Source organism: Vipera ursinii, assembly GCF_947247035.1.
Source record: "Vipera ursinii genome assembly, chromosome: 4".
In the NCBI taxonomy this organism is placed as follows: Eukaryota; Metazoa; Chordata; class Lepidosauria; order Squamata; family Viperidae; genus Vipera; species Vipera ursinii.
The window spans coordinates 51,510,821-51,521,813 of record NC_139514.1 but is presented as its reverse complement, the minus strand read 5'-3'; the positions used below and the strand labels follow the sequence as shown (position 1 = coordinate 51,521,813).

The 10,993-nt window shown below is 37.3% G+C and overlaps 1 protein-coding gene across 1 annotated transcript; it reads left to right on the top strand.

Annotated features, from left to right (window-relative positions):
- The first annotated feature begins 3,183 nt into the window (after nt 1-3,183).
- On the top strand, nt 3,184-10,492 carry ATP5PO (ATP synthase peripheral stalk subunit OSCP). The gene is made up of 7 exons (XM_083361556.1): nt 3,184-3,268; nt 4,834-4,884; nt 6,643-6,753; nt 7,836-7,965; nt 8,153-8,265; nt 9,045-9,131; nt 10,302-10,492. The coding sequence occupies exons 1-7, from the start codon at nt 3,236-3,238 to the stop codon at nt 10,413-10,415; spliced, it is 639 nt and encodes a 212-aa protein (XP_083217682.1). The 5' UTR covers nt 3,184-3,235; the 3' UTR covers nt 10,416-10,492.
- The last annotated feature ends 501 nt before the right edge of the window (nt 10,493-10,993 follow it).

Below are 10,993 nucleotides of genomic sequence, written 5' to 3'. Positions count from 1 at the left end.
TTCACTTAGCAGAGGTGGCTTGTTTCATGACCATTGTAAAAAGATAGTAAAATCAAGCTTAATGACTGCAATGGCCTACGACCAAAATTCCGTGCTCAGTTGTGGTCATTCTGGTTGAGCACTACCTGTATAGCCCCTATATGGGGCTCTGGAAGTCAAAGCCATGTGTTCCTCTTTTGCTCTTCTTGGTTCTTCATCCATCTCATTCTGAAAAAAATCCCCTGGCAGGGAATTCAGTGTATTTGTCATTTCTTCTGTCTGATTCTGTTTGATTCCCTCTGATGTATCCTCCCAGATTGCACAATTTTGTGCTTCTATTTGTTCTATTCATCTCACATATGATCAAAAGATAATATTAATCCTGATAATCACCTCTATTATATTGTTTGTTATTGTGTTTTATACTTATTTTTTATTGAAATATATATAGATTTATAGATGAAAACACTTTATCTGTGTTTTCTGGCTGTCAGGCTGTAATGGAAGATTGAAATAAATTAAATTATTTCTTATGCTGAACATATAGCGTAGTAAGTTTGAAGCATATTTTTACATATACTTTGGTTATGTCCTTTGGTTGTCTGGATTGGCAGAATATTCTTACAATGGTCCTAGGCAAAATATAGTATTTGATGTTATTAATATTTTGTAAATTGCATTCCAAAAACTTTGAACATAATCGCCTTATGAAGAATTTTTGATTTACCATGTCTAGATTGTTGCTAAAAACATTATATGCTCCTGGAAAGAAACTTGTGTACCAGATGCAAAAGTTTGGCTTCATGATATGAGTCATCACTTAGCCCTTGAATTGGCTCTTGATTGATGAAAAAAAGACTGCATCCTGTGTAGTCAAGGTTAATTCATTGTTTAAAGATCAAGCTTTTTCCTCATTCATCTTACCATTCCCCCCCCCCTGCGCCGCCATTTCTCCTCAGCAATTTTATTCTGAAATCATGATTGTTATGTATTGAGCTTTTGGGAAGACCTTATCACGTGTACGCTGGAAAGCTAACGGTTCTCCAGCAACACAGATGGGACTTTCCAGTCCAGGCTGCAGTCAACTTGGCGGGAATGATGGGTTCAATCTGATTGGTTGTTCAGACTATGGAAACTATATAAAGACTGCATGGATACCCCTAACCCTCAGTACAGTTAAAGTTATGAATAAAGCAACTATTCTTCTGTACTCATCTGCCTGGCGTCTTTCCTGCTCGTCCGAACCCAAAACTTAACAATGATCTTTTCCACCTCTTCACATACTTATCATGCATGACTTTCCTATCTCTTTTATTCCACCAGTATTTCTTTTCACTATAGAGTTTCTTTTTTGCCTGTTTTTTGCTTCCATTCTTATTTCCTCAATACAGTTTTGTGGAAGCCTTGGCTTTCCAAAATTTAACCAAGAGCTATCCTCAGTACTCTATTTCAGAAGATATATAATAGCAGCATCAGTGCAAAACGTGATTAGGCACATGTTCATTACATCTTTTCTCCTTCATAACAACCAACCGTTCACTGAGGAAAAACTTTCACATCCTTTAGTTTCCAAGAAAGTTTGAGCACTGTGGATGAAGTGTGTTGGGAAAAGTGATGGCACAGTCACAAAATCCATAAAGTTCTTCCCAGTGGCATGATGGGATTCTCCATCTTCCTATTCATAACAATATCCAGAACAGTCTTTCCAAGCTTGAACACTGCCAGGATGCTTTTATATGTGACAGACAGAGCTTTGATTGTGGCTGCCATCCTGACAAATTTTGCCATATCCCTGCAGACACCCGTCTGTGGCCAAGCTTGAGACTGATTTTGGAATTTGAATTTTGGTTTAAATAGTTCAACTATTATACTGACAGTACTGTAATTTATTAAGATGCCTAATCTTTTTACAGTGATGACATCTGGTGTTCAAAATAGATTCTGCAAAACTATGTAAGTTAAAGTGAAGTGGGGAAAGCATCCAATCATAAACAGCATACAGAAGTAATTACTATCAAAAAAATTAAAATATTTTCTAACATAATCCAGGCTTATTAGAAGGCTTATTTGCTGTCTGCTCCCCAATGACCAAGTGATTATGAGCTTGAGGAGAGTGATAAAAATCTGTGCTATTCATAGGGGCAGGTATTGAGAAGATAATGCAGAATGTCCTAATCTGGACAGCTATGGATGTCTTGGAATGGCATTCTCAGTATTCCTGGTGAACAGGCCAAGATTGGTAACAGATGCAATACAAATGTAACTGATTACTAGCATTTAGAAAATGCTCACTTTCATTTCTACTATTTCTGCTCTCTGTTGTATGCTTTTGAGAGTGAATGTATCTTCCTTGGATTTGATTCACACAACACACAAGGTAAAAACATGGTTGTTGAATTTGGGGCTTAATGTATTATGCAAATCCAGCCAGTTGTTAATTTATAGGTTCATTCATATTGGACCACTTCAGTTAACTACGGTTAAGTTAATTATGGGTCAGGGTATGTTCAATGTAGCATTAGTAATGGTAGGCGAGCGTATTTTTCTAATAACCCTTCTTAAATCAAATATAGGATAGTTCAGAGATGCTGCAAATCTACAAAACTAAATAAATCACTGTTCAATTAGTCTTGCATACCTACATCTATGAACGCATCTGATGTTGATGATTATGTGAAACAGTAAAGGTATAAATACAGAAAAAGGGAGAATAAGAATACTCGTTTTATGTAATAGCCGTCTTTCTAGATAAGAAGTAATAAGTTTTGTACATACTACGATCGGTCAGCATAAGTCTCTAACCCAGCGTTTCCCAACCTTTAGGAACTTGAAGAAGCGTGGACTTCAACTCCCAGAATTCCCCAGCCAGCTATGCTGGCTGGGGAATTCTGGGAGTTGAAGTCCACGCATCTTCAAGTTCCTAAGGTTGGGAAACGCTGCTCTAACCCATGGTTTTTCTACATTTAATAATAAACCTTTATTGTCAAAGTACAACATGTGTACATTGAGATTTTCAAAGCAAGGTAAAGCCTTTGCTTTCCCTACTCCGACTCCTTATTATTAAGACTTTCTTTGCCTTCTGGAACTACGCGAGTTCTCCTCTTCCTCGGTATGTTAATATTCACCTCTCTGTAGTCTGAAAAAATGAGGCACTCCACAGAAACTACGACTCCCAGAAAGCCGCAGCGGTACGTCAGTCTCTGCGCGCGCTTCCCGTTTGCGAGGCCGAGAAGGCCGGTTTGACCTAGAGAAGAAGATGGCGGCTTCGGTCGCCGGTTTGGGTCTGAAGGTGAGTGGTAATGTTTCGCGGATTTTTATTTTTTTTAAAAAGGGGGGGAGTTGGTCCCGCGTTTATGACCTTCTCATTACAAGAACATTTCTCCCGTTCCTGTGAGGTTTCGGGGAAGGAAGAGTCACATCCAAGGGTCAAGCAGGATCCCGAAAATATGGAGCTTGCTTAAAAGGAGGATTCTGATCGATATGAAGGTGTAAAGAGGATGCTTTGAGCGAGCGGTTCTTCATTTTCGCTGCCAGATTTCTTGCAAAATCCTCCTCCTGGAATTTTAAGAACCGCCGCGTGCCAGAGCGATATCTGAATGAAATCCAAGCAGCTACCGCATTTTTTGCCCACCGTTTGTGCGAACTCGATCTCTGGTTTGCTCGTGGTCCAGTACGACTTGTGAACCCACAGCCTCCCTGTGGGGCTAGATGAAACTGCTTGTAGTCTTCTCTGGAATTGTCTGTTTATTTATTAAATGTATATGCTGGCTATCTCCCAGATAGGGTGACTCTGGACAGCTTACTGAAGGTAAAAAGACAAAAAAAAATGCAGTTAGAATTCCAAAACTAGGAGAAAAAAACCAGAACCAAGGAGATGGACAGCACAGGGAGTGCAATCCCATCTAGAACTAAAGATGATAATCAGATCCTGATGTCTCCTGCACCCAAGTCTTCTCCATCTTGCCAGAATTCATCTGAAGCCTGAAACCTGTCAACATTTTGTGAGATGGGCAGCTGAAACAATTTGCTAAAAAAAATAAAATACCAGGAACGTGATAGATAGATAGATAAATAAATGCTTCCTTCTTCCAAAAGGGAAAGACAGCATGATAAATTGCTTGGGTTGAAAGAAATTCCTGAAATAGAATAAAAAAAAACAACTTGCATATGCATGTGGGATAAGCATAGATTCACAGAGTTGGAGACCCTACTGGCGTTTCAGTCTTTTATACACATGCACACATCCATCCACCCATGCAGGAATCCAAGATTGCTACCCAGCCTTTCTGAAAACACACCTAGTGAAGGGATACTCACAGTGTGGTTGCACTGTTGAACTGCTGTTGATTGATGTTTATGCACTATCAAGACATTGTCCAGCAACCATAGAATAGCAGAGATCCTTGTCCAGGGTCTTGGACACAATTTACAAATCATCACTGAAGTGTGCACAGCCCTAGAACTACTATTTTACAATAATCTACAATACTGAATGATATTGAGAAGTAATCATATTAATTATTGTTATGTTAATTGATCATATTAAGGATTGATCATATTAAGGATTAATTTATTGTATTTGCTGAATTAATAGGATGCTGTTGTAATGTTGAAAACATGCCTTGTTCAGCTGTTAGTTGCTGAACTAATTCCTATGGCTGGTAAAAAACAACAACTACATTTTGTATGTCTGGAAGATGCATTAGGATCAAATCTACAGAATTAAGTTTTACAAAGTGACCTATCTCAATTGATTTAGAAGTAGTTCATTTTTTATTACTGTGATTTTTTTTATTCAGTTTATGTAATAGCTTTCTTTTTTAAAAAAGTTACACAGTACTTTTCTTCTTATAGGTGCGGCACTTCAGTACCTCTGTGATTAGGTCAGCATCCAAGCTAATTCAGGTAAACTTAAGTATTGCTAAATTTAGCAGAAAATATTGCTCATCCATAGCTTTAATAGTGTTTCACTCTAAGGGAATAAACACATCATTGTTGAATAATGTATTGTAATTTAAATAATGAAAAGATAGCATTTAGCACCTTTCACTTATGAAGTGCACTTTAATTATATTCTTTGGTCATATACAAAGAATTATAAACACATTTTCTAAGAAAAAGTCCTGTTGGGTTTAGTCATTTTATTTTCAATTGAAGTTTACAGTTAATATGAAATTCAAGAGAGAGAAGAAGCGGAACGTTTTCATGAAATGAGAAAAAAACAACAACCCAAGAATAAAGTTGGTAGCAGAGGAAAGATAGATGTTTGTTAAAGAGGTGAGGAAAGAAATATATAAGAGGACAGCAAGAACAAAAGCCGATTGACATCCAGAGATACATGAAAATATTATAGCAGAACTAAAGTCTTCACATCCCATCAGTTTTAGTGAATTAGTTGCAGTATGTTTAGGTGACTGTTATAAATTGTCCAGGACCACTTATTTTGTACAGTAATATTACAGGTAGTCCTTGATTTAAAACAATGATTGAGCCCAGAATCTTGGTAATTGAATGAAGTGGTTGTTAAGCAAGACGTCACACGACTGCTTCGCTCAACAACCCTAATCCTGGCACTCCTGGTTGCAGTTGTTAAGTGATTCCCTGAATTGTTAAGTGGATGGGATCTCAGGTAAGGAGCGCAGGGTGTCTTGGTGGGAGAAGTCCCTGGGAGACTCCACTCAGAAGCTGAAAATCTTCCTTGCCAAAATTCAAGCAGTCTTTCCAGCCCTTGAGCAAAGACATGCATGGCCTGTGCTAGGCCTCCCAGGTCCTCCCTCACCCAGCCTGAGGTACCCCACATCCCTTACTTTCTTGCATTGTGTCACCACATTCTGCTTGAATTTCAACTCCCTCTTGTCTCTATAGGCTGGTTGAAAGAGTTCCCTGCCAAACGATGTGAACTCCCTTCTGCACAGAAGGAAACCCATTTGGGTGGGTGTAGAAGTAGCTCAAATTATCAGGATCTGAGCTCCCATTTTTGCACCCTGCAGGATGTGAACTTTCCTCCACATGCAGAAGGGAACTTCTTCATTGGGGTGCAGGAACAGCTCAAATAATCGGTATCTGAGTTACGTTTCTGCACCCCAAGGGAGGATGAAATCTCCTCTTGTACTCCTTTGTTGGGGTACAGAAAGGGATGACAGATCATCAGGATCCGAGTTCCATCTGTGCATCCCATAGGACAATGTCAACTGTCCACGCACAGAAGTGAACTCCTTTGATGGGGCGCAGGAACAGAACTCAGATCTTCAGAATCTGAGCTCCATTTCTCTACCCCACTGAAGGAGTTCAACTCCCCTCAGCAGGCAACTCTTTCATTCAGCCCCCAGAGATGAGAGGGAGTTGTCTTGGCAGGCAGTAGCAACTTGAACAACCTTCCTTCATGGCTTCCCACCTGACTTTCTGAGGAAGTCAGCAGAGAAAATTGTAAATGGCAATCATATGATTGTGGGGTACTTGGCAACTAATCATAAGCGTGAACAGGTTGCCAAGCACGCAGATTGCAATCATATGATTGTGGAGTGTGTGTGTGACATTTTACGACAGCTAGAAGTGCTTCAGGTCTGTAAAGCACCCTTTCCAGGACAAGTTACAACATCAGATGGTGGTTAAATAGGATTACCTGTAACAATATGTTTTAATGCGTTGCTTTTTCCCCTGCAGCCCCCAATTCAAATATATGGGTTAGAAGGCCGATATGCCACTGCCCTCTACTCTGCTGCTTCTAAGCAGAAGAAGCTAGATCAAATGGAAAAAGAACTGTCTCGTGTGTTGGTAATAACATTTTGTATTGCAACTCTTTTGATGCCTATTTCTGCTGAAGACGTTTGTGTTCGTGACTATGAGGAACATCTTTTTGGATTTTCATGTTAAGCAAAAAATAAATCCTTCTCTCCCGTTTTATTATAGAACCACAAAAATGACTTTTTAAAGTATTTTTTGTAGGAAATAATAAGAATATGTGCTCAATTCTTCTAGTTCAAGTAGAAATGCCTTAATTATGATAGAGAAACATCAGAACTAAATAAATAAAAATAGAAGAATAGTTAACATACAAAAACAGATATTGTTTTGAGAGCCACCTAGAAGTGTTGAGAGTAAGATGTTAACTAAGTTGAATATATTAATACTCAGCATTTGGACTGGATTGGTAGTTGGAGTTTCTTCTAAAAAACAGAAAAATAAGTTCTCATCAAGGGTGTTTGTTTTTTTTCTTTTTGGCCTGGGATGGCTGAGAATGTATAGGACTGTTTTCTTGGTAGGTTCTTGACAAGACCATTTTATGTCCAAATATTGTTACAGTAAAGTGACCTTTGTAGCCACACACAATACCGCCAGTTTGACACCCCTGACCTAGAGGTTTCTTCCACACTGAAAGCAAAAAGGTGATTTTAACACAGTAATCTTGTCATGCAGCTAAGAACCTTGAGATAGATGTAAAAAGTAACTTTTTCTTTAATAAACGAAGTCATCCATTATTTAGTTTTCTTAACAAGTTATTAAAGTAAAGCAACGTATTGTATTCATTTATTTTTAAAAGTTGATTTATTATGGATTTTAAATGTCTTCAATAACTTTTGGAATGAAATTTCTACTCCAAATAACCTGCAGCGTTTATTAAATTATACAGATTTAAGTTATAGTCTGAAATACATTTACTAAGATGGGAAGTAAATGAGAACTGTTTTTGAGCAACTACATATAAGATTAATCAGAAGATGAATAGTATCGTGAATGTGGTAGTATCATTAAACAATCTAAAGCCACAGAGCATACCTTGATAAATTGAACTAGTATGTCATGACTAGAAACAAATATTATTTTGATCAAGTTCTCTTTTTTTGTTATAATTTAAGGCAATAGTGAAGGAGCCTAAATTATCCAACGTCATTGTGAATCCTTATGTAAAGGCCAAAGTGAAGCAACAGGTTGTGTGTGATGCTTTACTTAAGGAGAAGCTGTCTCCTCTCACTATCAATTTTGTCAGTAAGTACATGTATAGTGTTCATAGTAATTGGACCAAGCTCTACAAATGAGATTTGAATAAATATTCTGTAAAATACTTCAGAATGAAAAAGCTTTCTTTTGTAATTTGTCAGTGTGTTTGCACTTCTAATACAGTTTGGATATCCTTAATTACTGTTAATACTTTCTTATATTTTTGTTTTTCAAGAAACGCTTGCTGAAAACGGTCGATTGCCTTACACCCCAGGTGTAATTTCTGCATTTGGTAAGATTATGAGTGCATATCGTGGAGAGGTATTGTGCTCTGTAACTACTGCTCAGGTAAGCAAATATGCTAAATTATTTATATTAACAATTTTTAATTGTTATAGATAAGTCTCTGATAATTAGGTATTGGGGATGGAGGAAGTCACATGGCTACACACAATGAAAATAAGTATAATCCCTCATAAAAGGAATTATATCTGATGTGACCCAGGAAGAAGCCTTTTTCGTTATAGCATCTCCCTATGGAATATCATCCCCCATGGTTTCACTGGCCCCCAAGCCTGTTGGCCTTTAGAAATTCCCTGAGGACAAGATTATGCCATCTGGCCTAGGGATTGCACGAACGTTGTGAGCCTGCGAGGTGTCTGTATTGTCTGTGAGCTGTGATTGGCACAATGCCATGTTTTTACATTTTTGGTTTATTGTTTTAACTGTGATAAATGTTTGGTGTTTGGGGCTATCTTAATTTATGAGCCACTTGTGTCTAAGGTTAGGTGTGATATGGCGTGGCAAGGCATGGTACGGTACATTACAGTATAGCGTAATGTAGCGCACTAAGGTAGGAAGCTATGTATTGTGTTTGCCAAACAATACATGTCTTAAAATATTTTTCTGAAAAGAAATGAAAATGTCACTTGAACATTATTGAATGGAGAATTTCAGTTAAGACCAAAAGCAATGAAATGTTTTAAAGTAATCATTCAGGATTCTGTGTGTAACAAGCTATCCATTCTGTTTCTAAGCAACGAAATACCATATATTCATCTTATTTGTTTAGAATTGAATGCTATCTGTCAATTTTTAAACTTTTCTCTTTTTGTTTAATATTTTAGACCTTGGATGAGGCCAGTCTTACTGAACTGAAAACAACTTTGAATAGTTTTCTAGCCAAAGGAGAAATTCTAAAATTGGAAATTAAGGTATTGATGCAAGTTACATAAATGTTCTTTAAAGCAAAACCCTTTCCTTTTAATCTAAAAGTAAGATGGGCTAACTCTGTTATCCTCATTAGTATTCATCTGTCCTTGAAGCCTTTTCCATGTTTTGTTTTTCCGAATCTAACTTAATGCAAATTGATTAATGGATGATTGAGTCTTACACTAGGCCATAGGAACAAACTACTTTTACAAGTGGCAAAAAAATCACATTTGTAGCCAACCTTAAGTTAACAATAGAATTAATTACCGTTTCTTTGGCCTGTGAATGTTGACATTTCTTTAGATCAGGCATGTCAAACTGCCAGTCCGTTGGCAGGCCAGATGCATCACGCCAAAACCGCACCCACCCCATTGCCGACAATGGGGGAAAAGTCCTGATACATCGCGCGATGTCACATGACTTCGCGAGTTTGACATGCCTGCTTTAGATGTTGGACTTCTTAATCTTTCCAAATTAAGTGTCTTCCAGATCTGTGGAGTTCAACTTCCAGAATTCCCAAACATAGGGAAAGTTGACCTTGTTCACAGAATAATAACTAGAAATAATATTTATATCATTCGCTATCAAATACATATACTAACCGTTCTAATTCTTCTCTCTTGCACAGTCAGGTTATTTTTATTTATTTACAAGAGTTATAATTTCATTTCAGTCACCACCGTCTGAGCAGTGTATCATATCCTATTCTATAAAATAAATTAATAATTGTACAGCCAGACGTCTGGAAAAGCTGGTCTTAATGATCCTTCAAAAGCTCAGTAAGATTGGCACCATATTGGATTTCTGGGTCAATATTGTTCTGAAGAATCACCAATAGTTGAAAAGGCCCATATTCAAGGTCCCTGAAATGATATTTCTCACCTGAAGGACACAGAGGAATTACTTCTTGATCATTTAGAGATAATTGGAAGAAACCAGTTCTAAAGAAATATCTTTGGCAGGTAGACAGACAGGCAGATTCTGATACTGATAAAAACCACTAACATTCAATCAAATATTTTTATAGATTTCTGAGAACTGTCAAGATTATTTGGCATCTCTATTCTGTCATAAATTTGATTGTAGTAATTTCTCAAATGTAACATCAAGCACAGCAAGATTATATACTGTGGTAGTAACCTATCTAAATAATCTTGCCATTTTTTTTCTAGTCTGATCCATCAATCGTGGGTGGAATGATTGTCAACATTGGAGACAAATACATTGACATGTCTACAAAGACCAAAATTCAAAAACTGAGCAGGATCATGAGAGAAGTTATATAATGTCCACCCAGTTATGAATGTTCATTAAAAACTTGTAAGGCCTGTCATGAGAACAATAAAAATGTTTATCCTTAAAATAGCTGGTTGTATTTATAGTACTTTTATATTAGTTTTGATAGTACAATGATATTGATGAATGTATATGTCTTTGCCCTGCTTAAGATGCAGCCCATTGTAGCTGCTATTCTAAAACACAATTCTTCCTTCAAAAGGGTGCTTCTGGGAAGCACCAACTGTGAAATTGGAAATGTAGTTAGTGCTACTGGTGTTGCATTCTTCTACTATCATCTGATGGTGAAGAGCCTCCCTTCCCAAAATTTCTTGTCTACTTTTTGGATCATGTTTGTAAACCTGACAGACTGGAACCCTAACAGATTAATGGTTACTGGTTTTGGTTGTCTTTGGGTTTTTTTTTGTTTTTTCTTTCTCTTGTCTTTTGGCTCTTTCCTATTAATGCAAAACTTGGAGCCAGTTGCTAGCCATTAATGGTAGAGATTGTTGCCTGCATCTTGCATTGAAGGTCATAGTCTTCTAAACAATACTTGAAAACAAATTCCACTGTATTTCAGTGGGTTTAA